Source organism: Theobroma umbraticum, unplaced genomic scaffold (assembly GCF_002168275.2).
Source record: "Theobroma umbraticum cultivar Fairchild unplaced genomic scaffold, ASM216827v3 scaffold_204.0, whole genome shotgun sequence".
NCBI classification, from domain to species: domain Eukaryota; kingdom Viridiplantae; phylum Streptophyta; class Magnoliopsida; order Malvales; family Malvaceae; genus Theobroma; species Theobroma umbraticum.
The window spans coordinates 2,603,105-2,630,808 of NW_018397267.1; the positions used below are offsets into that span (position 1 = coordinate 2,603,105).

The 27,704-nt window shown below is 35.8% G+C and overlaps 4 protein-coding genes and 1 pseudogene across 7 annotated transcripts; 2 read left to right on the forward strand and 3 right to left on the reverse strand.

The window, feature by feature from the left end:
* Window positions 1-532: 532 nt before the first annotated feature.
* On the reverse strand, window positions 533-4,829 carry LOC110424144 (glutamate receptor 2.7-like). The gene is given in 6 exon segments (XM_021438654.2): window positions 533-836; window positions 839-1,256; window positions 1,373-1,770; window positions 1,946-2,249; window positions 2,873-4,152; window positions 4,248-4,829. Coding segments are annotated over 6 exon segments (2,835 nt in total). The 5' UTR covers window positions 4,597-4,829; the 3' UTR covers window positions 533-750.
* A 633-nt stretch (window positions 4,830-5,462) lies between these two features.
* Window positions 5,463-13,844, forward strand: LOC110423818 (RNA helicase family protein). 4 transcript variants are annotated; one of them, XM_021438210.2, is made up of 24 exons: window positions 5,463-5,606; window positions 5,712-5,856; window positions 6,031-6,105; window positions 6,260-6,349; window positions 6,462-6,541; window positions 6,916-6,985; window positions 7,113-7,198; window positions 7,385-7,454; window positions 7,636-7,731; window positions 8,210-8,315; window positions 8,784-8,830; window positions 8,924-9,007; window positions 9,112-9,165; window positions 9,700-9,800; window positions 9,886-9,976; window positions 10,226-10,390; window positions 10,616-10,705; window positions 10,974-11,045; window positions 11,380-11,478; window positions 11,688-11,774; window positions 12,437-12,490; window positions 12,623-12,702; window positions 13,379-13,561; window positions 13,745-13,844. In XM_021438210.2, the coding sequence occupies exons 1-23, from the start codon at window positions 5,503-5,505 to the stop codon at window positions 13,530-13,532; spliced, it is 2,100 nt and encodes a 699-aa protein (XP_021293885.1). In that variant the 5' UTR covers window positions 5,463-5,502; the 3' UTR covers window positions 13,533-13,561; window positions 13,745-13,844. The 4 variants fall into 4 exon arrangements, with proteins under 4 accessions (XP_021293885.1, XP_021293886.1, XP_021293882.1 ...); XM_021438211.2 differs by having other exon boundaries at window positions 13,379-13,557; XM_021438207.1 differs by lacking the exon at window positions 13,745-13,844 and having other exon boundaries at window positions 13,379-13,688.
* An 11-nt stretch (window positions 13,845-13,855) lies between these two features.
* LOC110423819 (sodium/calcium exchanger NCL1-like) lies at window positions 13,856-17,776 on the forward strand. Its single transcript, XM_021438213.2, has 7 exons — window positions 13,856-14,898; window positions 15,683-15,910; window positions 16,009-16,190; window positions 16,301-16,422; window positions 16,516-16,783; window positions 16,871-17,179; window positions 17,300-17,776. Exons 1-7 carry the CDS (start codon window positions 14,520-14,522, stop codon window positions 17,546-17,548), a joined length of 1,737 nt encoding a protein of 578 aa, XP_021293888.1. The 5' UTR covers window positions 13,856-14,519; the 3' UTR covers window positions 17,549-17,776.
* A 113-nt stretch (window positions 17,777-17,889) lies between these two features.
* Window positions 17,890-20,210, reverse strand: LOC110424768 (uncharacterized). The gene is made up of 5 exons (XM_021439444.2): window positions 19,542-20,210; window positions 19,296-19,460; window positions 18,640-18,809; window positions 18,366-18,546; window positions 17,890-18,224 (listed from the first exon to the last, which is right to left on the reverse strand). Exons 1-5 carry the CDS (start codon window positions 20,208-20,210, stop codon window positions 18,033-18,035), a joined length of 1,377 nt encoding a protein of 458 aa, XP_021295119.2. The 3' UTR covers window positions 17,890-18,032.
* Window positions 20,211-26,040: 5,830 nt separating this feature from the next.
* On the reverse strand, window positions 26,041-27,067 carry LOC110424481 (E3 ubiquitin-protein ligase ATL41 pseudogene; annotated as a pseudogene).
* Between the last annotated feature and the right edge of the window lie 637 nt (window positions 27,068-27,704).

The following is a 27,704-nucleotide window of genomic DNA, read 5'->3' on the forward strand; positions in this document are numbered from 1 at the left end:
CACAAAAACATGCCCATGAAGGTCACAAAAAGCTCAGACCTTCCCAGAAGACCCTGTACAGACACCATTGCCAACGAAAAAAGTTACAAGAATAGTTGAAAAAACATTACCAAATTATCTTTCCTTTGTGCCCCCAAAAAGAATTCATCTGTCTTATGACTTCTAGGCTTTAGACTATTGCAGCATTTATATAAGTTATTATATGCTCTTAGCTATTTTCCTTACATGCCAGTCTGAATTGTTAAGGTTGCACATTCTCGGATGCAGCTGAAGCTTCTAGCTTCTAACTTCTAACTTGAATTTGCACACTAATTCTCTATTTAACTTCCTCATAGAATGGAAAGGATCAGGGTCATGGGATGCAGCATACAACTAACAAATCATCTTTTACAGCACCCAAACCCTCTGTCTTTCTTTGGTATTAGAGCTGCAATGCCAATTTGAAATGGTGAATTTGCAATATAGACAATGATGGGGCATTTAACCATGATATAGGCTTTGCCAAATCTGGTAAAGGTTAGGGGGGCCAATATGCTTACGCCATTCATGATTTATGAATGGTTTTGGATAAGTCATTGATCTTGAAATTATTTACAAGATAGCCCTACTGTATATGTAACATTACAATTTACAAGTGCCCAATATTTGTCAATTAAATAAAACAATAGCTAGATGTTATGCAGCAGCTATGATGAAAATAAAAGCAGTCGATCTTGATCAGCATAAGTTTCTCCCTCTTCCTAATCTTTTTCAGTGACAGCTTCCTAGCATTTCAATCTTATCAGCTAGCGAGGAGGCTGGAAGATCCTCCTGATTGTCAGAATGGCTCACATATTCCACTTCAATGAGTGCGGTTGATCTAATGCCTGTGCTTGATTAGAAGTTGAAGCGCTTCTGAAACTTCTTGGAAGATTAACTTCGCCTTTGTAGAAGTACTTTGCAAGTCCAACCGTCCTGTTCCAAGTACCATTTCTTCCTGGAGAAACATTACCTCTGAATGCTTCTTGTTGATGCCGGAAATTCTTTAGCAGCTTAAGTAAGAACAGTAGAAAGCAAAGAGTTGAAGTGGCACCAGATATAGCATAGATACCCCAAAAGCTGTGGAGGCTCAAACTTTCAATTTTAGTGTTTGCTGCATTACACTCAGCAGAGGGAGGAAACCAGTATTTTTCCAATGATGTTAAATTTCCTTTCTCTGATAGCTTCAGAATGGCTCTAGAAAAATCAGCAGCTATGGGAGAGCCTTTTTGGAACGCCTGCAAACAATGCAAGAAGTTGTTTTCAGCTTTCATTTTAGAGTAGAAATGACTGTCAATCATTAAAGATAAAAGTACTGATATTTCAGGCCATTCAAGCTGTAACTAGTACTTACAAAGCCAAAACCTCCAAATCTATAGGTTGGTGAAATCGATGCGTATCCCTTGCAGTACTTATTTAGGAAAACCTTTTCATATGGTACTTCAATAAAGGCTGCATCTATCTGGTTCTTTCTGAATTCGTCTACATAACTGGATTCGCTACTGTTAAATATATGTATTTGTTCTTCTTTGAAACTAAGCACAGTCTTCAGGTAAGTATTGACAAAGGAATCATTATCGCAACCAACATTTAAGCCTCTCTCTCTTACTGATTGGATATCTAGATTTGATTCCAGCTCTTTGACAGTGAGCAGTGAAGACAGACTAGCAGTGTAGCTTGAGGTCAAGATAAATACAAGAAATAGCCACACTAAGACCACCACCTTAGTCAAGTTGCTGTATATTCTTTCCCCTGCATTAACCATGGGCATATATTTCAGGTCACCTAATATATCAGGAGGATATTTTGAACAAAACCGCCTAAAAAACTTCAGCCAGATGATCCCAATCAAGGAGTACCACTGACCTTAAAGGGTATTAGAATAAAAAATGGTATTTAGATCGTTCATTTTTTGACTGATACTTACTGTGAGCAAAGAAGAGAGAAGAAAAAGTGAACCAAAGTGCAGTGCCGATCTCATTCTTCAGTCCCCCTCTAAATTCAGGATTTGACCTATGCTCCAAGAACCAAACTATGAACATTGTGTAGATGAACAAGGCACCGGTCGCCACCCACATTTCCAACGTGAAAGGCTTCATGAACATCAATTCTGAATCAGAGTGAGTTGGAGCTATCATTGACAACCCTGATTCAACAAAAGGCTGAGTAAACTCCACGTGCTCCATCCTTTCAGCTAGTATTGTTATATCACCAACAGCAGCATCATAAGTCTTCCATTGATTTAGACATGCAGGACCACCAAAGTAATCTTTATCAGAAACAAATAATTGAGCGAAAGAAAGAATTAAACAAAGAAATGGGAATCTTATATGAATGATCTTGCTTTTTACTGATACAATCAGTCTATCATTGCCCTACCAAGGACTTCTTTCGAGTGGATCAAGTCAAAAACTGTAGGAGAATGGTTGGCAGAGAAAACATGAAGGAGAGAGAAGTTTCAAGTATGTGAGAAACCAAAAGTGGAGGAACTCTATACGTTATTTCTTCCTAGTTTGAGTGTTTCCCGCTACCTTCGGCCATGAGAAATTCTGACTCGCTACTGCAATGTGTTTTAATGAAGTCCCTGCTCTAAAACCTACAAAATCAATTATATATAGAGGGAACTTATTTCAACAGCTACCCAGCTTCGCTCGATGAAAAACAAATGTTATCCACTACAAAATTTGGATCAGAAATGAAAATATAGATGGTCTTGTTAGTGAAACTCAGGTAGCTCTATTCACAAATTTTATGCCCAAATCATACAGATATATAACAAACCATTATTGATTAAAGAGAAATATTTGTTGAACTGTGAAGACCATTCATCAAAAGGCTAAGACAGAGTCATTACCTTGTTTGAAACAGCAAAAATGAGATCGTCATAGGAGTCACGGTGGGGGACAAATTCATACGATAGATTATAATCCAGACTCCTCAGCACCATTTCGAAAAGATCAATACAGAAACCGGTAGGTGTCTCACCCTGAAACTCCACAAACTCTTCAAATGAGGTTCTTCTGGGAACTCCAATTTTCATCGGTTTTTCAGCTGTAGGCATTGCCCATCCTTTTGGATCTTCAAGTGAGTCCCCTGGCCAAATCACTATCCCAGCCAAAGCTTTTACAGTCTCACCATCATTGGCGCCACTATTTTCTCCTCCACTGGGAGTCTTTGAGAATCCAGATTTCGGCAACCAATAGTCAATCTCCTTGTATTTCTTTCCAACCACATTTACAATCCTTAAGCTTTGAGTTTGGTTCGGGTTCCCTGCTTTAAAGCGTATTTTACCACTTAAACCATTGAAATTGCTGGATAAGATATTTCGTAACAACAATTTTTGACTGCTGTGGTTGCTACTCGTTCTTTTTATGGCTAATTCAATGGCTTTAATGCTATCATAAGCTCTAAGAGCATGAATTCCGGGCTTAAATTCATTTTCCTCCGGATATTTAGATAGGAAAACTTCCCTAAATTGAGAATAAAATTTTAAATAAGACGTACTTTCTTCAGAATAGTTGGCTTTAATTCCTAAAGCACCTTCCATAGAGAAAATAACAGAATGGTTGAATGAGTCCAGGTAGCTGGTAATGGTATCTGAAAGTATCCAAGCTGTGTTCCTCCCTCCAAGTTCCATTTCCTTAGCTTCTCTGAACAAATGAATCGTCATAGGTGATGACAACTTGAGAAGAATGAAAACCCGAGATTGTATTTCTGTTCTTAACTTCCGTAGCTTTTCTTGAATGAACCTTTTTGGATCAGATAATGATGAAAATGGTGGTAGAACCAAGTTATGCTCAATCTGGGAACCAACTGTCCGTAGCTTTTCTGATAAAAGGGCTAGGGTTCCAGAATCACCGCCATACGTATCATCTTCATAGATGGTTACGACTCTTCGCCAGTTGTAGGCCTGAACAAGAGCTGAAATGCATCTCATTTGTTCAAGACCATTGCTAGCCATTCTTATCAAGAAAGGCCAACGAGTTGCTGCCAATGGTGGTGTTATCGCCGGCGCTACAAACGAAAGAACGGGAACTTGAGCCCGAGTTCCAACATCGGCAACCAAAGCTGCCTTCTCCCATGAGTCCATGCCAACAATTACTTTAACCTTTTTTTTCTTAATCAGTTCTTCAGCTGCAATAGAAATACAGTAATAATTAGCTCAGACTCTAAGCCTCCAACACTATAAAACAAAAGGAAGAAAAGGCAATAAAAAAATTATAACAAACCGGCCAAATCTGCTTTAAAGGGTTCTCTTCCGGGGTCGTGGAAGTAAAGAGATAACTTGTGGTTTCTTGATTTACTGGTGTTGAAGTTTGCAACAGCAATTTCCAAGGCTGTTTTCTCTTCTTTTCCAATGCGCGAATTAGCGTCAATGATTGCACCAATTCTGATTTCTGTAACGCTTTCAATGTTGGCAGCTTGTGCTCCATGGAAGGGGACGAGAAGGAAACTGACGATGAGTAGAGGGAAGAGAAGGCAAGGCGTGGAGACTTTGTTAACTGAAATGAGAGGGAAAGGCAGTTGGGTTCTAACGGTTTGCATACTTTTTTCGACCTTGCTATGCAGTTCTCTCATCTCCGTTATCTTTGCAAGAAATTGTTACAGGAAACATATTTATGTTTATAATAGATAATGTAAAGAAATGGTGTAATTGCCAGGAATCTTGTTCTGTATTATTTTTCTGTCTGACTAACAAAAGTCAGCGGCGTAGCCGCCATTCAAAGCAGGGCCTTTTAGCAAAAAACCATAGGGGCAATAAGCCTACAACGTGGATCTCCGCTGTGGAAGAATCAAAGGATACGGCTGAGCCAGAGCCTAACAGCTTGGACGATGGTGTTAGACTTATAGTTGGTTTGCGGGAAGAGGCCTAGGGAAGGGTTACTTCTGTCTACAGAATGTGGAAAGGAATTAATGACTGCAATCGATTCTTCTCTTTCTCTTGTTTGCCCAGAAGGAAAAGTAGCAGGGAAAAAAAAAATCAATGATAAAATTATAAATTCAATGGGTTTGACGTTTAAAACTTTGGTTTCTAGTTTCTTCCCATTGTTGTGGGGATTGGTATTGAGAATTGAAATGTACAAGTTTTTACAGATTCCTCTCCCCTTTCTGTCAATCCATTTTATTACAATTAATTTGCTTATCTTCTAACCATTTTAAAGAATATTATTCAAATTAATGGATTCTCTTACTCCCATTAAATAAATTAATAAAATAAAAAAATTAGAAGACTAAAATGGCCGAAAAAATCTTAAAAACTTTGGGCCAATAGCTTTGGCCCAACATCAAGATATACTCCATCAGCCCAAAAGAGAACAGAGCCGATGAATCCACTTATCATAAGACCAAGCCCATAGGTCAGAGCCTACGAGAGTAAGAGACCAAACCCAAAGCCCCTTGATAGCCGATTAATAACAAAACGAAAAGGACAAGCAAGAACGCTGATTCAACTTTCCTAGAAGCAAGAAAACAGAGCTTAAAACGATGGCGCAGTTCTGGAAACCGGGAACCGAGAAGCCCCGCCTCCTCGACGACGAGGAAGGCGGCGTGCTTTTCTTGTCTTCTTCTTTCTCTTCCTCTTCTTCTGGGTATCTCTCTCTGTATCCCTCTTTTCCTTCAATTTTTGTTCTTTCGTTTTGCTTTTCTTGTCTTTTCTCTTCCTCAAAAGAATTTGTTTTTTCCTTATTTTACAGATATGGGTACGCGAGCATTGAGAGGCAAAGACAAAGGCTGCCAGTTTACAAGTATAGAACTTCTATTCTTTATTTGGTGGAGTCTCACGCTACTTCCATTGTTGTTGGTGAAACGGGTAGTGGCAAAACGACTCAAATCCCGCAGGTATTATTTCTCTTTGCTTATATTCTATTGTTTTGTTTGGTTCTTGAATTGAAATGGAGAGAATTTAAAAGAAAATGCTTTAACTGCACACTCACATTTCTCTTTATGAACTTTGTAGTTTATTTTGCTTTCTTTTGGTTGCTGAGAATCTTGATTTGTATGCTTGAATTGCAGTATCTTAAAGAAGCAGGTTGGGCTGATGGTGGGCGTGTTATAGCTTGCACACAACCAAGACGACTAGCTGTCCAGGTAGCTTTGAATGTTCCTACATCCTTTTACATTTTACTCTACAGTTTGGATGCATATATGTCAGGATTGTTAGCATTTTAATATTTTCAATCTTTTGGTGCATGGAAATGTGTTATTTTTTTGCTGAATAATTGCCATTGTATCTGATGCACAGGCAGTTGCTTCAAGGGTAGCTGAGGAGATGGGCGTCAAAGTTGGAGAAGAAGTTGGCTACACAATTCGATTTGAAGATATCTCTAATCCAGTGAGTTATCTACTCAATCTTTGATCTCAGAGTTGTTATCATATTAAATTGTGTTTTTTCTCTGTATTTTGGTCTCCTGGATGTTGAGAATTGTTTCCTTTTGACAGTGCAGGATGCTACTAGGATAAAATTTCTCACAGATGGAGTCTTACTTAGAGAAATGATGGATGATCCCCTTTTGACCAAGTACAGGTATTGGTTAAGATTGGAGAATTTTCGATATAGTGCAGCTAGTGCTTCTCTTTTATGAATTATACTTTCTATCTCTCTTTAGCTTCATTCCTTTGTTCATTCTCCGTATCAGGCTACTTCTATATTGATATATTTTATGATAACCTTATTAGCTATGTTATTGTTACTTGTTGGTTAGTTTTCATTGTTGTGAAAAATAAAATTATGTGCATTTGATCATTATTAATGCAAAGTCAGATAATCAAATTGGCAAACTAGAAATTTAATGGCATTCAGGTGTGCCTGTAAGTCCATCACGGCGTCATCATGGTGGATGAGGCTCTTTTTTTTTTTAGTAAGATAAAATAGAATAAAAGTATATATGACTTTGGCAGTGTCATTATGGTGGATGAGGCTCACGAAAGATCTATTTCAACAGACATTTTACTTGGTCTTCTGAAAAAGGTAATCCTATTTATACTTGGTGACTCGTGTGTTGGTGGTGGTTGGAAAGACTAGGAAATTTGCAACTTCTTTTTTTCCATATAGGTCTTGTTCTTTCTCAAATCTTTGCTAAACATTGAAAATTCAGATCCAAAAGCGTCGACCTCAGCTGCGCCTGCTTATATCTTCTGCTACGATCGAAGCAAAAGCAATGTCTGATTTCTTCCAGTCCAGGTTTCTTTCTAAGCATTTTACTGAAGTACCTTTCTCATTGTTGAGAGTTTAGAATATTTCTAATTTCAAGCTATTTAATGGTTTTTTTTATTAGTATTTATTTGTTGGTTTGGATTTCCCGTTAGTTGATAATGATCTGCAAGTTTCTGGGTTTGACCGTAACATCTTGCATTTGATGTAAACTAGCAAAAGACGTCAAGTATCGGAAGGTGAGGAGCTTAGACCAAGGTTGGAGCCTGCGATCCTATCTGTTGAGGTATTCTCAATGCAGTACCACTCCCTTCTGCCACTTTTCAAACACATGCACGCACAAAACTTTTGTTTGTGAAGGCAACTTGTTTGTTTTTCTGATGGAAGTTATTCTTTAAGTGATGCTCCTTTTTTCCCATTCACTTTGGATTAATGAAATTAGGTTTTGTTTTGCGCTTAATATTCAGGGTAGAGGGTTTAATGTGCAAATTCATTATGTGGAGGACCCTGTCCAAGACTATGTTCAGGCAGCTGTTTCAACAGTGCTATTGATCCATGACCAGGTATTTTGAAGATTGTAATAAATTCAAATTTTTGGTTTTATATGTATGCATATAAACTGTGACACTTCAATGATAAGCTTTTGATAGTTTCTTGAAGCATTTCTTTGATGCTAAATAATTGTATGGAAATGTTTATAAATGCTGCAAAAACAAAAACATTTAGATATGATAAATATTCTTTTCTTTTTCATAAATTGTTTAAGTACCATTTGTCTGAAAGGAGTTCTTTAAAGATCTAATGTCTAGCCTTTCACTCTTTTAGTGTTCTGCAATTGCCCTAAAAACTACCAATAAACTTTATAGTGCAAGAACTATAGATGTCTCAATAACTTTATGTTCTTTCCTGCGAAGGCTTTCTTCAACTCATTTATTATAATTTTCCCTCCCAAATACTAGTATAGACTGGTATTGTATAAGTTTTTTCATGAAAGATTAAATTCCACTAATTTTTCTTATCTATATTTTATCTTTTGCTTAGGAACCAGCAGGTGATATTTTAGTATTTCTTACTGGTCAAGATGATATTGATGTTGCTGTTAAGATGCTTACTGAAGAAGCTCGAAGCAATGGGAAAAATTCTTCAGGTTTAGTAGGATGGCATATCTTTGGACTTGTCATCATTAACTTATATCCATCAAAAGAAGTTGCAATAATTTTGTATTAGTATATCTCTATATGCAGATTGTATTGGAGTTTTTATGCCTGTGCATACATGAGAATGACTACATGTATATGTGTTATGGTGCAAGTATGGTGGATAGCTTGATGCCTGGCACTATGGTGGATAGCTTGATGCCTGGCACTATGGTGGATCTGTGAGCTGTTATTAGTTAGTGTCACTTTTTTCGATGGATGCATGTTTAAATTACATTCTATTATTCAAATGGGTCAAACAAAACTCTAATAGAAAAGACCTAGCATTCCACACCACTTATATGTTCAGTGCCAACCTTGAGTGTAATCAATGGGAGGATGATTTCTTTAGCTTAATGCAAAATAAACATTCTGTTGGATTTTGTGGTTAATTGCTGAATTATATCCTTCGTTTTCAGGGTTGATTATTCTGCCTCTATACTCGGGACTTTCACGTGCAGAACAGGTTAGAGATAACTGCCTGTGTAATAAAGCGACTTCTGTAGAATTTACTTAATTACCTTTCTGGGTTTACAAACTTCTCTTTCTTTCTTTTCAGGATTTGGTGTTTTCTCCAACTCCTAAAGGTAAGAGAAAAGTAGTGATATCAACAAATATTGCAGAGACATCATTGACTTTAGAGGTAAGATATGTGCACTCTGGAGCTATTTATTTAACTTCAGTTTTCTAGTTTATAGTAAACAATTGTTGCATTCATGTCTACCCTTGTTTTCATGGTTGGTGCAGGGAATTGTCTATGTTGTTGACAGCGGGTTCTCAAAACAACGATTTTACAATCCGGTATCTTTGTTTCCACCCTTCTTGTTATGGTGAAACAGGTGTAGATTATAGGATTATCTATGTGAACTCTGTTTGATAGTGGTGAAATCTTGCCTAAAGTTATTCATTCCTAAAATATATTACCACAAGATCTACTGAACTACAATCCAAATGATCATTCCTGGCATTATTTGCAGTGAATCTGAAAAATAATACATAACATTATCTTTAGTTTTCTTTTTCCTTGAAAAATCGGTTAACAGTGGTGTTAATCACTTTGTGGTGGATTGTCTTGGATCATCTTGTGCTAAAGGAAAATTGTGAAATTTTAAGCTTTTCCAGATTGGGTATATTGAAGCATGCAAGTACTCTCAGTTCTGCATTATGTTATTCAGTTTATCACAATAGTGGCCGGTTTATTTTAGTTCTTTTCTGATTCATATGACTATTTGTTCTACCTTTTCTAGAGGTTTAATGGAAGCGTTATATCTTTAAATGGATTGCCTTTCCAGCCTTCTGTTTTAATTGTTAATCATATTATTCTTGTTGCTTCAGATCTCAGATATAGAAAATCTTGTAGTGGCACCAATATCCAAGGCATCTGCTAGACAAAGGGCTGGAAGGGCCGGTAGACTTCGACCTGGGAAGTGTTACAGGTGTCTAATTATCTCATGAAGTTACAATTCTTTGTTTAGATGAAATCATATTGTCTATGACTGAATTCTTTTGATTGGCCACCAGACTTTATACAGAAGAGTATTTTGTCAATGAAATGTCTGCTCAAGGAATCCCAGAGATTCAGAGGTCAAATCTTGTTTCCTGTGTGATTCAGGTATTCAGATTTGTTGCATGATTTCTCTGGATTTCATTTGGTACTACATCAAATTGTCAATGAAATGTCTCCTTATTGTTTGGCACTAAACCGCATATGTAACTTTAACTTTGGTGCTTCCTTCATTTCATATATTGACAATTGACTCTGATTTAATCTTTTATAGTATTTAATCGTGTTGTAGAATTATGCTCTGATTTAATCTTTTATAGTGTTCTAGATGCTAATCTCTGTATTCTGATCTTGCAGTTAAAAGCCTTAGGCATCGATAATATTTTGGGCTTTGATTGGCCAGCATCTCCATCTCCTGAATCAATGATCCGAGCACTTGAAGTACTTTATTCACTTGGAGTCCTTGATGATGATGCCAAACTTACTTCACCAGTTGGGTTTCAAGTTGCAGAAATTCCACTGGTAAGTAAGCATGTCCTATTTCACTTAAGATTTTAGGTTCATTCTTTTGTAATGGTTTATTTTATTGATGTCTTCCTTGTTACTGTTAGGAGAGATACACAGCTAATAGAAATGGGGCCATGGCTAATTATATATTTTAAGTTTTTACTTATTTTTCTTTAGTCAGTTTTTGTTTTTTAATGTTGTTTTTCTTAGGTGCATGCTTCACTATGATATGTTTTGTAGGAACCAATGATCTCAAAAATGATTTTAGCTTCAAATGAGCTTGGGTGTTCAGAGGAAATCATTACTATTGCTGCTGTTCTCTCCATCCAGGTAAACTACCCCTGCTCTCTATTACACATTATTCAAATGTTTTTGTTTTCTCAGATACCATTGTTGTAAAGACCAAGTTATCAATATTCCTGATTGAGCATTCCTCCTTCCCTCTTCTCTTTTACTTTTCCTTTCCCTCAGCTTTTGAAAATAAAAGGATGAAATAATAAAGTTATTGAATTTTTTCTTTAAAAGCTTAAAATTAATGTCCCAACATGAAGGAAACGTTCCTGCTGAATTTTAGTTGATATTTAGAATGTCTTTGCAGTCTATCTGGTTTTCTGGTAGGGGTGTGCAAAAGGAACTGGATGAAGCCAAATTGAGATTTGCTGCTGCTGAGGTATTATATCTTTGATCTTCAGCTTCATATGATTTTATGTTTTCAAACCTGATTTACTTTGTTCTCTATTCTTCAATATATTACTACTTCTTATAGCTTACTCCAAGCTGCTTCAACCTTTGTTGGGATCGTTTCGCTTTGATTTGGGCTGCATTTCAAGTTTCATGCTTATCTCATCTAATTTTAGTTTTTATACTAGGAAATGGATCTAAAGTATGAACTACCTTAACTAGTTTTACTGGATTTTCTTTCTAGATTACAAGTATGATTTGATCTATTGTAATAGCTCAGTTATTAGTGTGCTGCACCTGTCTCTCATCTTTGTCTTTTGCAGGGTGACCATGTTACTTTCCTGAATATTTACAAAGGATTTCTCCAGTCAGGCAAATCTTCACAGTGGTGTCATAGGAACTTCATAAACTATCATGCCATGGTGTGTATTTGTTTTTAAACATTTTTGAGAATTTAAGTTACAGTCCATGTCACTCTGATAGAGCTTGTCTTTTGTACAAAAATCCTGTATCTGTAGATTTTACTTCTTTAAGATAGTTACTTTGCCACATCCCATAAGTGAATTATTTATGTTAAAATTTTATTAATTAATTTACACAAAAAAAGTTAATGGTTTTAATTATTTTGCAGAAAAAAGTAATGGAAATCAGAGAACAACTCAAAAGAATAGCACTGAGGTTGGGCATTGTCTTGAAATCTTGTGAAAGAGATATGCAGGTAAATAAAGTGACTTACTGATTTAATCTTAGAAAAGAAACAGGGAAAGGGAAGGTCTGTTCTTGCTGCCACCGTTTCCATTGGGAGAAGGTTGATATTATTAGTCTTAAATAAAAAATTTATGTAAAGCTTGTAAATGTAAATGGTGTTTCTGCTCCCCTGAGTCTTGTTTTATTGCTTATTCACTGATTGGTTTGGCTTGCGACTTTTTGTGTATAACAACAAATTGAAATAGTCAAAAGTTCGAATGGGAGGTAATTGAACTGATAATAAGACTTCATTTGAATACATCATATGATGGATTTATTCATATCATCAGTTCCTTAGATCATCTTTTCCTTTCTTCTGAAAATCTTAATTTTCTGTTTCTTGAGCTTACAACTAGAGCTTCGGGAGCCTTTTTGGAGTTCCCATCATAGGATTTTAACAATACTGATTCGATTATATAGATAGCTATGTTTTTTGATTTCTTGCAGTGACAAATTTTGAGAACTTAGGAGTGGAAATTTTATGTGTATATAGTGGCACTTTCTAGTGCCATTGTCATGTGTATAATTTAAATCAAGCCCACCTCATTCCTCTTGGCATTTCATGTCTCAAATAATCTTTTATCATATTTTTTTGAAAAAGATGAATGATGCTCTCTAATGTACTTGTTGCAGTCAGTGAGAAAGGCAGTCACTGCTGGGTTTTTTGCTAATGCATGTCGTTTGGAGGTAATTTTAATCCCTAGGCAAATGGTTACTTGTCTTTAAATAAATATCGTTGTATTATTAGAAACTAAAAAAATTCTTCCTTGGTAAGCTGTTGATATCCTAATTAAGTTTTGTTGCCTATCTTGTCATAAGGCTTTCAGTCATAGTGGGATGTACAAGACTATTAGAGGTTCCCAAGAAGTTTATATTCATCCATCGTCTGTGTTGTTCAGGTTGGTATTGAGACTTGATTTGGTATAGAAGTGCTTATATTTTTGTATGTGATTATTTTAGAAGCTCCTTGGTGCTGTGATTAGTCACAGACATGCAAGTTCAATTTTAGTTAAAGATGATGGAAAGAATTTTCTTGTCTGCATGATGCAATATCAGATCCTGCAATATACTTGCTGCTAATTCAATTTTGTGCTTTCTTTGGTTGTGAAATAGTTGGTTGTATAAAAAAAATTCATGTTCAGCAATCCACAATCAACCCTAAGGGCTACTTGCTAGGCCTTAATCCGTCAGATAGACTGCCCTATCATCTTTTAAAAACCAGAGCCCTCATAGACTGTCCTATCATCTTTTAAGAACCAGAGCCCTCATTACCTAAAAACAACTTAATTAGTCAAGGAAATTGATTTGGCAACAAGAAAACATGAGTAGCAGTTAGTATAAATTTAAATAGCATTTTATTAGAAAACATGAATCTTGGGTAATTTGGATTCCAAAAATGTGCAAAATTAACTATATTATCCTTGTTGAGTCAGATGGCTAGATTATGGTTTTGTAGCCTTTTTTCTTTTTTTTTTGGCTTTAGGGACTGAATTTTGTTAGAGCATACTTAATTTTGCTGCAAATATTTATGTTACAACTTGTCTCATTCTCTACCCTGAATTTTGTAACATGCAGAGTCAATCCAAGGTGGGTTATATACCATTCTCTTGTCTCCACTGACCGGCAATACATGCGCAATGTCATCTCCATAGATTCTTCTTGGTTAACTGAAGCTGCACCGCATTTTTATCAGCAGCAGCAGCAGCAGCTCAATCCCATTATCCACTGACTGCCTTTAAAACTGGTGGAACAAGGCAGGTAGTCAATCAATGTGATAGTAACCCTTTTTTTTCCCTAGAAGATTGTCACAGGATATGGATGATGATTACTTGTTTAATGTTTTGTTTATTTATTATAGATTAATGAAGGGACTTCTTCTTGATTAGTCTTCCTCTTCAAGTGATTTCTTTTTCACCTTAATGTATTTCTTTTGATTGGCAGCTCATCCATTTGATCGCACTGAGGGTTTGACTGTAAATCTTAAACGGACGTAGATATTCTATCTGCAATTTGAGAGAGTATATATCTTGATATTTGACTTGCAGTAGCCTACTGTGGTTGTGTTACATTCATTTACTTTATCTTTCGTTCCTTCTATTTGTTGGATAACATTTTCTAATCTTTGGAAGTAGTCAACAATGTGGAAGCCTTGGAGGATGAAAATCTCTTAACGAGGTCTTCTTGCTAAGTTGAGGTTCCGTGTTCTGAATTTTCTCGCCTAAATTACAAAGTCTTGGATGCCTTGTCCTAGAAGAAAATTGCCTCGAGCAGAGAGTTCCGCTTTCAATGCCTCCAATCAATTCACCGGGCAACCACATGCCTGTATATATATATATATATATACACGCCAAGGTAGCTTCAAATAAAATAATGTAAACCATGATATTATTATGTGTCAAGTTGCAGATGATCAAATTGTTCGTTGTCATCTTCTTCACCGGGTGATTTAATCGTTCATTTTCCGTCTATCATGCGGTACATTCTGTATGTATAACAATGAATTGGTGGCACGTTTAAATTGCTGTACGTTTAGAGTCAAGGCAAGCTCTTGTGATAAGCCAGCCAGCCAGCCACCCACCACCTTAATTTGACTTGATTTTCAAGAACCAGGGGAGGAAAGCTCCTGATAAGGAAGAGACCGATCACCTTAGTTTCACCTGATTTTCAGAAAACCAGGGGAGGAAATTTCGTTTTCTTTCCCGTAGGCTGCTGCTTCATGACAATGCTAAAATTCACAGTTGCCATTCTTGTACTGATCTTAACCATCAATTATGGAAGTGGTAGTCGTTCCATCAAAGAGGAATCCAGTCTTTTATCAGATGGGATGGATCAAACAGGCAAATCTTCTGTTCTTGAACTTGACCTTCCGACGACGACGACGGTGACCTGCGAGCCTATCTATGGCTTCCTACCTTGCACAACAACGCTGTGGGGGCAGCTGTTCCTGTTGGTGGTTTACGAGTATTTGCTATCCCTCTCAGAGGAGTTCATTTCGAGCGGCTCCAACCTTTTCTTTCAAATGTTTGGAACTGGTATTTTTGGTGCCAGTTTGTTCCACATACTCGGCATGATCCCACAAATTATGTTGGTTCTAGGTAAGCTTTCTCACATTTCAAACAAAATATTCTGTTTTCCATGGGTGCATACTATTTTTTCCTTGTGAATTTGCATCTAAATGCGCTGTTCATAGCTTTTTAGTCCAGTTTCTGATGCCAAGTTAACTTGGTAGTTTGATTAATCTTGAAAGTTTTGTTTAATCACATACTTACCATTTAACCTGGCTAGTATTTTACCATAAAAGTCAACCTCTATAAACAGTGCCTCTATTGTTATTAATGTCGTGATACACATTAATGGAGGTGCATTGTTCTACTTTCAACCATTTGACTAGCCTCATAGCAAAAGCAACATGACAAAGTCCTTGGAAAATGACATATCCAGGAGCTGACAAGATTAGTAGTATAAACTATTTTCTCCTCTCAAGGCACGATCATTACAATATATAGATTAAAAAAAGAAAAGAGAATAAGACGAATCTGATGAGCAATCAATGTTTATGTATATAATCGAATTAATCTAAGTTTACTTATAAAATTTTCTTTGTCCTTGTCAAGTATGATCTGTAAATATTTTAAAGCAAATGTGAGACATTAAAATACTAGATCATCACCTACCAGAACTTTTTTTTTTCCTTTGAAGATTTCAAAATTGTACAGCCCAAATATTATCTTTATTTCATTACAGATAATTTTTAATTTGGGTGTGATATATTTTTTGATGCATAAATTTTTACTTTTTTAACAAAAATATTCATCAAATTAATAACCAATAATGTGAAAAATGGATCCTGAAAAATGTGATGCAATTTGGATTTCTTAGTTAGTGGAGCCTCAGCAAGTGAAGAAACTATCGAAGCAAGGGCAACAATGGGGATGGGCTTACTTGCAGGATCAGCAGTCCTGATGCTTACACTAGTTTGGGGTTCTGTCATCGCATTTGGCAGCTATGATCTTTCAGACACTTCTTCACCAAATTCATCAAATCCTGACAATGCAGATACTTCAATTTCATCCAATGCCACAAAAAAGAAACCCTTTAGTTTAACCGGTTCGTCACTTTTTTTTTTTGGGTACATTTTCTACTAGCACAGAAGAACATCTCCAACTGAACAACAATTGATGGGCTGGTTTTTCATTTCTGAGCAGGGTATGGTGTAAGAACTGATATTGAAACTAGGTACAGTGCAATAATTATGCTCCTGTCTATGGTTCCATTTCTCATTCTTCAGCTTGCGAAATTTCTAAGTTCAGCTACCGCGATACGAGTAGTTGTCCTTATTTCTCTCATCGTTACGCTTGCTTTGCTAGGCAGTTACTGCACCTATCAGGTAACATAAGGCATATGGCAGTAAAGAAATATATAAATTTGCAATTCCAAATCAGAGTTGGTTCAGTTTTTTGGCGTCCAAAATGATTAAAAGTGAACGTGATGGTACAGGTATTTAAGCCATGGATTCAGGATAGGAGACTTGAGTATTTGATGCGTAGATATGTACAGAAGAACTTGTTACATAGACTTGTTTCAGCTAATGGAAGGGCGAATGAATTTGAAATAAAAAAGTAAGTCTTTTTCAATTTTTACATTTCCTGCTCCTATATTTAATGCTGAATTTGGTGACAGAGTTATTGGGATTTACTCAAAAATATCTGCAGGCTGTTTCACAAGATTGACAAGAATAACAATTCCCGTATATCACCAGCTGAACTGAGAGCCTTTATACTTGGAATACAGATAGAAGAGGTTGGCTTGGATGAAGAAGATTTTGAGACGAAGGTCATGGAAGAGTTTGATTCCTCTGGTGATTCTGATATAAACGAAACAGAATTCGTTAGAGGAGTCTCAATTTGGCTTAACAAGGCAAATAATGTTGTAAATGATCAAGCTCAAGGAGTGAGGAGACTTTTTCACTTTAATGAAAAGGTATATGTATAAATCAATCCATGGGGTAGGATTTTGCTTAAATGCTACAAAATTCATGCTGTTATGAACATTTGAATGTAAATGCAGAAAAACAATGAAGAGAAGCAAAGTTTGTTACCTGCAAAGAAACGGAGCAAAGGTAGAAAGGGTACTGATAACCCATGGTGGAATTACACCAAGGCCGCTTTCCTGATCACGCTGGGGACTGCCATTACGGTTATGCTTGCAAATCCCCTCATGATAACACTCCAAGAATTCTCTACTTCTGCAAACATTCCCTCATTCTTGGTCTCATATGTGGTCATACCCTGGGCTTTGAGCTTCCGACAATCATTCAGGGCGGTTAGTTCAGCCAGACAGAAAACAGAAGATGCTGCCTCTCTAACATTTTCAGAGGTTTACTTCTCTCCCAAACTGATCTAATATGCCTTGTGTAATTTGAATGAATTTTGAAATTGGTCGATCCACTTCCAGTTTGGCCTTGGTAACTAATAATTTAAAGGTATTCTTCTGCAGCTTTATGGTGCAGTATTTATGAACAATGTGATGGGTTTGGTCATCTTCCTGTCGCTTGTATACATACGGAATATTCCATGGGGTGTGTCAGCGGAAGTTCTGGTTGTTCTACTTATTTGCACAGCGATGGGACTCTTTGCCACTTTCAGCACCAAAATGGAGATTTGGACATGTATCCTAGTATATCTTCTGTACCCCATCTCCCTGCTGCTAATTTATGTTCTCACCAATGTTTTGGGATGGTCTTAGTCCAGCAAAGCTTGGTCAAGGAACTGAATAGACAGAGTCGGGGCTCTTCCTAGTATTCATCGTCAGGGGGAGAACTTATCCACTATCATCTACTAGTCATAACATGGCTTCTATCTGTGATCAATTGAGACATTGTAAATGTATGTGTAAGTTTATGATAAATTTATCATCAATCTATTGTTAATCTATCGTTAATCTATGTCAATGTTTCGTTTTAATTAATTTTCACTTGATTGCTACATTTATTACTAACTTTTAATTTTGATTTTAAAAATAAAATAGTAAGTGAATTTAGTAGAAAAAGAATATAATCAGAAGAAAAATGCTCCACCACATAAGGATCTTTCAATCATTAAAAGCCATATCTATTCTCAAAGATTAATATCCATAAAACAACGAGTTCTAGCAGATAGCATATGCCCCTTAATCAAGATTTTTTTGGGGGACTACATCCCTTAATTAAAGAGGCGCATCATGCACCAATTTAGAGCTTTAAGGTAAGATCAATGAAATCTCCTGTTTTTGCACATTTCCCATTTTTGAAACTAGGTGTGGCTTCGGCTGCATCCCTTTGCTCATCTGGTTTTAATAAGAAGGTAAAGAAACTCCTCTTGTGAACCGATCCCTCTGATTCTGATGACGTTTGGAATAACACATCAGAGCTTTCCTTCCTTTCCTGAAAGAGAAAAAGACAAATGAAAAGTAAACCACAACGAAAATCATGCAAGCAGAACACACTTTTTCAACAGGGACAGAAACGTAGCCAATAAAAGAAATCAAAGGAAAACAGATTCCTCTTAAAGTTTAGACATCTTACTTGGAAAGGGTATTGCTTGAATTTGGAGAAGTCTGGTTGATAACTTTTCTGAGTTGATGGCAAAGGAGTTGTTGGAGAGCCCAATGTGATCAGGGCACTGCCATTGCCAGTAGGGTTCCCATGATCATTAACACAGCTTTTCACCATTTTCAGCTCCAAAGGGCTAGTTGGCATTGGGTCTCTGATAAAGTTTGCAAAAGTCCAAAAAAGAATAAATATAAAAGCCAAAATTATTTAATATGTATTGATTAAAAATTCAGGCCAAGTGGCTAACCTGGATGCTGTTTCAAGATTGAACACACCATGGTCATTAGACGAAGATATTGAAGGACCAAGCCTGGGAATGTGAGGGTGGGATTGGGGAAGTTGATAGGGCAACGAAGGAGGAGCTGGCAGCCAGTTGTCGACAGGGAAATTTGGCCTTGGCCGCTTGACGCCAATCACCTGATAATTACAAATAAATAAATTTGAGATTAGAAAGGACTCCATACTCGCAGTTGCTCTACCTTTTCAATCAATAAAATAAAATCATCAGATCGGAGGCCTAAATATAGAGTTTCAGGAAAGGAATCGAATTCCCGAGCAGTTACACTCGAACAAGTTCTAGTTTCAACTGTATCCAATAGTATTAGACTATTACTTTTCTTGAGAACTAATGATAATATATCTAGCATGTGAAATGTTAGTTTAATTATCTTCTTTGCGTACATTTGTAATGCCTCCTTAAAGAGATGCAAAAAGAACAGAATCCACATCGAAATGGGTGAAGAAACCAGCACAAAAAACGTGAGTTACATGTATTTAACAGAAAAAGCAAAGGCAAGAAACCTGTAGCAGATTTTCTGATTCATTGAAAAAATCAAGGAAATTATGGAGAACCATATGTTAAGACAAACATAAATAAAAATAAAACGGTAAATTTGCACATGCCTTGTCTTCCTCTGGCAATATACATGTGTAGTTGAGACAAGATTTTTGGTTTGAAGGGGGCTCTACATGATGATACACCCCTGCAGATGATGATGGTGGGGTTGATGGAGACGATGCTGCTGACCGCGGAAAAAAATTCACCTGTTTGCATGCATGTGGGCCAATCTTAAAAAATAAAACAAAGTACTAGAAATGATCACGAATTAAATACAAAAAGAAAAGAGACATTCGAAGCTTTGTTTTTACCATTGAAGGATGGCAAGGGGTATTGGTCTTTTGCAACATGCGAGGGGGATTGTGACGATCAGATCCCTTTGAAACAAGTCTAGGAAATGAAAAATCAGCAGCCATTTCAGGAGCTTCCTGGCCTTTCCTTGTCTCAGTGGAGCCCCACGTTATTGGCAATAAGGTTTGTTCGGGCAGATATACGCCTGATCCGCCAATATAGACTTCTTTACTACGACCATTACCACCCACACTTCCACCTCCTATCCGTAACCTACCCTTAAGATTATCATAGCCGTTACCATTAATGGTACCAGACAGGGCTGCCACTGGAGGAAGAGATGGAGCACCAGGAGCGTTGCCGAGATGATTATGATCAGGAAGAAAAGTAACGTTTCTTGGAAAAGGATTTGAGGAAGAGACAAAAGAAGAATGAGGAGGAGGATAAGTATTGGGAAGTGATAGGAGTAAGGATGAAGAGATCCCTCCAATTATCTGTCCTGCACCATCTTTTTGCTCTTGTTCTCGCAAAATCTTTTCTAGTTCAGCCACTCCAGGCCCTCTTTTGGGGATCCTTTGTTTCTTCGCCTTCCTTATACTGGAACTTGCAAAGTCATGATGATCACCCACGCCACTGGCACTGGCAACCGCACGACCACCAACGCTGTTGCTTGCACTGTTGCTGCACATCGTTCTCGTTTTCCTTCCTTCTCGTTTGATTCCCCTGTGTCTAATGCATTAAAAGGCCATAAATCTAAACACTTAAATAACAAATACGAAGCAAATGAAAATAGCAGAAAATCCCATTTTCAAGATCACAAATCTAAAAGAAGAAACAAAAATGATTCAATAAAACCGGCATGTAAGGAAATGAAATCTCAAAGGATGTGGAGAGTTGAAAGCGGCTACCTATGCGTAATGAAGAAGTAGCATTAAGGAAAGTCCGCCCATGTTTTAGCAGCTAATAAGATCTTGCAAAGAGAAGAAAAAGGAAAACAATGTCAAAGGAGAAAGATAAGAAGTTTCCGAGATTTTCTGAGAAAAATGATTTGTTTGTCCGATCGAGAAAGAAAATAAATAGATAAAATAAAATTAAACCTAGCAATCATCGAAATCAATGCCCCTCAATTTAAAAAAACTTTTCTTTCCCTTTTGTCAGTCTGAAACATGAAACTGTCCAAAAGACTTGCTGCTGGTCTTATTGTTCATGAAGTCCATATGTGTCTCAAAATCTCTGAAAATCTTTGCCATTTCTATAGGCAGTTGTTGGGGGTCTTTAAATGCCAACTAGAGTAACATATTTGCATGGAATTTAAGGAGTTTGTTATGGGCCCCACTGACAAATAAGACATTCTCTACTTTTGGTTTAGGACGTAGACCCCACTTTTTTGCCAGGTGTTTGTAACCTGGAAACTAAGCCTTTACTTCCAAGTTCAGGGTATGTTTGCCTGCATGGAAAATTCCCATACCGATTCAGCCATCGACCAAGTCTGTACAGAGAAATAACAGGGATTTGGGTTTCATATGGCACTTGAAATATTCATACGCTTTACCATATTTCTCTACATTCAGTTTCTCAATCGTGACAAATTAATTAGATAACTATATTTGTAAATAGAGCAAAAAAAATGTTACCGACTATAGTACTGTACTATAAGATTTACGTCACCTACCATGAAGAATAATCACCATACAAACAACGAATTAAGGAAAGCTGGCCTCACTAATCATGGGAAAGATATGGGTAAATTGTGGTAATAAATGAAAGAGGGAAAGAAATCTCCAGGCTGGAAAACTTAATGAAAAAGCATCCAGATGTTAAAAAAACAAAACCTAATTAATTAATTAATGTGAGCAAATAAAGAGTGAGGGAAGAAAAAGATTTGACAACTAGATTCAAACTTCACTGCCTTTTAAAAGCAAAATCTTTCTTTGGGAAATCAATGTAAATTTAGTATGTTTGCCTAAAATCTTTTAATTTGTTCCTTTACTTGTTTGTTCTCATTAAATTTAAATGTGCAATAATAGGGGCAGGTTTGAAAATTTTGGCAAGTAACAAAAATGTTGGTCACATGGGTTATGAGAGCATTATCTTATGTCATTATGAAGAGGATCTTCACACCATCATGAAGGTCTTTTAATTGAATGTGTGAGATGCAGACAGGGCATAGTTTTAAGCTGTTGGGATTAACTAAATATAAGTTCTATTTATGAGTATTCTTTATTTTAAATGGGACTAATTGATTCAGTCTGAAGCTAGGCATATTGATGCCTCCATCACCAAATTTCTTTGCATGGTTAATTTTGAAGCTAAAAGAAGGGTCAAAACTATCACATCCTAGAAAATGAGTGTATGACAACTAGCTGTAACTAGTTGAAAACATTTAAATTTACCAATTCAATGAAAACTCAAATTGATTCAAAGAGATTTAAGCATTCTTTTTCTAAGTTTTTTTTTCTAAAAGAAAAGTAATTGCAATAAGATCTGCTATTAATTGATATAATTAATTAATATCAAGGGATTTATAATAAAGATTTGCATTTAGTTGTGGAAAGCAATTTAAAAAAATTGCCAAAAAAGATAATGAAAATGGAATTTTTTTTTGAAAAGTATTGAACTTTTATTCATTTAATAGAGACTAGCTCAAAGGTCATAACTTGGCTTATTGAAAATACAAAAACAAGTAACTCAAAAAAGCTAAGGAACAAAATTTAGGGATATCAAGTTCCATAGGCCGAATATCAAATTTCACCAAATTACTCAATTTCTGCAATAAACACACTTAAATTAAAAGTTTGCAATAAATTCAAGTCTCCATTTACCTCTGCTTTTGTCAATTGATTAGCATCTATATTGGCATTTCTGAAAATATGTGCTACCTTCCAATTCACCACCTGTGCTTTAAGATGCTTTAAGTGTAGTAGTCATTTCCTCAATCTCCAAAGAGCTTTATTATGGATATTAGTCCATAACATTGCATTTGTAGAGTCACTTACCATCAATAATTTGCGAAGACAGAAAGACTGATTCCACTCTGAGGCTGCAAAAATAAAAAATGTTTTTTTCTAATAGTTAGAATTGGAACTAAATTTGAATCATAAATTCCAATTGACTTGTAAAACAAAGCTTTAATTCTACCATCAACATCTCTTAGCAATCCTCCAATGTTTGCTTTGCTTGTTTCACTAGATGCAGCACCATCCATGTTGACTTTCACAAAATCTATTAGAGGAGGCTCTCGCGTAAAATTAGGTCGTGTAACTTTATTCATTTTCGATACCAACATATCACTTCCGACCATTTTACTTTTGCCGATCTCGCTATTCACTCTCAACTTTACTAGCTCAAACCCTTGCTATACATCCCAATTTTTACCTTAGAACACCATGTCATTGCGGAATAATCAAAGTGACCAGATAATGGCAAAGAAAGCCATTCTCCGAACCCGTTTAGCTTCGTTTTGTAATTACATGACATTCCAAGATAATAAAAAAGTCTCGAGCTCATTGTGACCAACCGACGAGATGCTCCATTCTTGACACCACAAGTTCCAAATCCTCCAAGATTCATAGCACGTGAAAAATAATTGTGCAACTTTTTCCTAGTCAAGCTTACTTAGCAAACAAATTTGGTAATTTTTGTTGGTATATTTTCAAAATGAAAAGTTATATTTATTCTTATAAAAAGTTATAAATGACAATTTGTAAATAAAAAGTTACGTCTTTTCATATGAAAAATTATAACTATTTAAAAGACACATTAATTGAAAAGTTATGTCATATAATGTGATTATTGGATTGTAGATGATTTTTCGTATGAAATGTTATGTCTATTGATAAAGTGGCATTTGGAAAAACACTTTTAAATCCAAAAGTTATGAGATAATTTTAAAACACCACTATTCAAAAGCTATGATATAAATACTTATCTTTTCATATTATTATTCAAAAGTTATATCTTATAGCATTAATGGTTGTCCTTTTATAAGTTAATTATAGAAACAATACCTTTTTCCAAAGTTTATATCTTATAACATGCAAATGTGTGTTTAAGGCATAGAGCTACCTTAATAAAAGGGTTATGTCCTTAAAGAAGAAACATTTACAAGCCTATGACTTGCTAGTAATCATTTTAACAAAACAAAACAAATTAACAATACAAGAGCAAAAGAAGTACTATGAACTGAATGAAAATTTAGAAAAAGACATAAATTTGAGTGCCCACTATTTACCGAAAAGTGTCTAATTTTTTATAATTTAACGGATTATAAAGATACAATGTTATAGAAAGTAGGTTTTAAAGTTAAACAACTTTGCAATCTTTAGATATGTTCAGTAGTTTATTCTTGTAAATGCAAAACGAAATTAGATGTTCGTTTCATTATATTCATAAAACTAGTCGCATAATTCTTTTTTTGTATACCAAGAAGTGCGGATGAAATAAGTTTTAAAGATAATGTCTTCAAGAGCATGCTTTGAAGTCAATTTTACTAATTCTCTTTGCATTTCATATAAACCTCATTTGCACCAACAATTTTCACTTACTACACACCTTATTCGGCTTGTTCACTCTTGACAACTACCTTACTCATAAACTTCCAAGCAAATACTTCCACTCTATGTGGTGTTAGACCCCCTAATGTGTTGCCAAATCCCATCCCTCTCATTCTCACCCTCAAGAACTATCCTGCATAAGGATTTTGATGAGTAAACCACACTTTTTTAGTTCCTTTTTATATCACACTATCCTTGAAATTTCTGCCCTGTATATAATCTTTTAGTCTATTCAATAACTTGATCCATTGACTCATCTCTCGCCCAAATAATTATCTTCTAAGTTCTATTTTCCAATGCCATTTCTAATGAACATGGGTTTTGTTCGAAGTTATTCCTCCTTATGATAAGATATAGTTTATTTGATGATCATCAGCTGCATACTTGATTCCAAATTTCCAATGACTCTTCGAACTAGTATTTTCTGGTCTAGCAATGGCCTCCTTGGTGGTATAAGGAGAGTAATCTAGCTTGGCCTAGTGTGATTTTTTGTGCATGGAGCTTATCTCATTTGGCACTTGCATGATCAAGATTTCACTTGGCCTGTCCAAGCTGCTAATAAGACATGTTTAATCATGCAAAAAGGTCCTGGTAAAATTAGGTGCCGGAAATTGATAAAAGTTGGTCACCGGCCCGCTCAATGCTTGATGTCAGCTTGGAGACTAGGCTGCAGGTGGTATATTTTGAGAGAAACAAATGGTGATGGGGTACCATTTTGACTACACTACTGGCTTAAACGTGGGCGATATACATGATGGGCTTCTTTGTGCTGAGAGCGGAGCTTTCCACAAATTACATTGAAGTGGAATTCTTTAATTTCCATTAATCAAAAGATAAATCATATATATCTAGATCCTTATACACTGGTTTATTAATATTATTAGAGAGCTTTACTGTAAAACCATTTAAAGGCATGAAACTCCCGTATACATAGTCAAGGGAATTAATATGCCAATTCATTGATTACTCACTTTGATGATGTCTTACTTAGATTGTGTATTTATTTAACATCCTCCGAATAATATATTCAATCTTTGTTCTTTATCAATAGAATAGGTGTAACTAGGTCTCTTATTAGTTTAACAAATTTTCCCTTTTATTTTACTTGCATAAAAAACAAATAAATAAAATGACTATTAATAAAAAACTCCCAAGCAGAATTAAAATATTATCACATATCTTTTTATTTATTATATTAGTTAATTTATTTTTTAAAAAATATATCCTAATATATGATAATCCTTTAACCTTATTTGAGAATTTTAAAAATTTAATGAACGGTGTTTAGGATAATAATTATAGGCAGAGAAAATTTTATTGAAATTTGGATTATTTTGACTATAACGTATTGAAATTCGGTTAGAACCTGTTAACCAAATTTTATTTTCTAAGAAAAAAAATAGCATTAGCTTTGAATTTCTCTCTCAAAGATATAGTAATTTATTATTATTAGATTAAAAATTGGTTGTTGAATTATTGACTTTGTCGGTCCATATATAAGAACATGAACCATCAAAACTTGTAGTGCGTCTGTATACAAATAAATACAATGAAAAAGAAACAATTAAAGTATTAACCCCTTGTCCACATTCAGCACAAATTAAAGTGTCCATCATCTTTTAAGATTCGCAGCCTTAATTTGTCGATGCATGCACCAATTAATTATCAAGATAAATCTTTTTGTCTTGGAATTAATCAAGCTATATAGATTACTTCGTTTCTTATATAATATTGTTAAGAATGAGCAGTTGGTTCAAACAAATTTATTACACCACTGCCGTAGCATTTCAAATATATATTTTTTATGAGAATTTTAATATCACAAACTCAATTTTGTAAAAATTATGACGTAATTTTGACATAATTCAACTGTACAAAAAAAGTATTATTATTATTGCATTGGATTCACAAAAAATATTTACAAAACTCATGCCTAGATTTTTCAATCTTATTGCTGCATATACGCTTTGCACACGACGTAATTCTGAATCTAATATAAAACAGTACTAAATAACAAAATTAATCACTCAAAATACTGATGATGAGTGCAAAATAACATAGTTAAATATAGCATTAATAATTAAATACCAAAAAAAAACAGACAATATTTTCAAGAAAAATTATAAAATGATTTTTCCCATCATCGCCTCTCTAAATCTTCAGTGCCAACTTCATCTCCACAACTATGAGTAATCCTACTTGACGATCGATCCCGACCAAGCATCCTTCTAAAGGAACCAAATCGTGACCCTGATGATGACGACGATGATGGTTCACCTTCCTTTGCCACTTGGGCCGCACTATGGAACGCGTTTTCCTCTATAGGGGGTGCCGTGGGTTGCACCCTGGTGCCCGACTCCATGTCCTCCGGCTGGACCGCTGGCTCAGCCACGGTGCGACATATGGGGCAAGTTGTGTGTGAGCCAAGCCACGTATCTATACACTCCACATGAAACATGTGCTTACAATTTGGTAAAAGCCTGACTGTAGACTCGTCCGTGATGTTTCCCAAGCAAACCGAGCACTCTGTGGGCTCATCATGATCATCGATCTGGCTACTGGCTGTTAGCCTGTATGTGAACGTCGGCAACGAGGCTATGACCAACGGGTCGAGCCCTGATGACTTGGGTGGCTCGTTGATGGCACTAATTTCATCAATCGGTGTAACTTGAGTTCTCTGGGAATAAATAAGGGCAGCACGGCGTCTCCTTTCTTGGCGTCTCAAAAGATACCTTGCATATATATGGAGCAAGATTATGAGCATGACAACTCCTAGTAAAGAGCCGATTGCCGCGAGCATGATCTTGCGGCTGACACCAAATTTTCTGCCCTCATCATCATCTTCCCGACCCATAGTGTGGCTTTCTCTTCAATGGAGGCCAATGGAGGGTGCGGTGTTTAACTCAATATATATCTCTCATCTTACTCTGAAAAAAAGAACCTTCCTCTAGTTTTAGCTTTGTTAATGTCAGATGTAAGAAAAGTTTGCTCATTGGGTTTAGAATAATAAACTTTTTAAGAGAGCAGGTACTTTAAAAGCTAGCTAGTCTTGGTTTTCCTTTAATGAGTTTGACTTTAAAAGTACTCCTAACATTGTTTACCAATTCGTGTTCCTTAATTACTTGTCCAATTTAATTTTGATAAAAGCTTATTAGTGCGTTAGCGGATGAATAAAGAAAGCCGAACGAAAGGTGTATGATAAGAACGAATCAGGTTCGAAAGTCTACGGCATGCATCAAAATTTTCCAAGGATTTGGTGTAAAATCTTCAACCGAAGAGTAATGCCGCATGCTTTACGTAACGTGTTACGAACGACATGTTGACATTGTTTTCCATATGCTGACTAAAATATTAGACAATTAACTCAAAAGGGTGACCATTACTTTTCATGGTCAATGTCTAATTTGAGCTTCAAATTTCCTTTCTGCCCCAATGACTTTGGTCTGTTTTCAGTTATAACTTCTATACATGTTTTGATGCGACATACATTCTATATATTGGAATGTTATACCTTTTAATTTGTTAACCTTATCATATAAGGTTCATTAATAACCTTCTAATTCTTATCTTTTGCAGTAATTTCGAGGAAACAAAATTAAATTTGACAAAAATAACAAAACCCAATCCAAG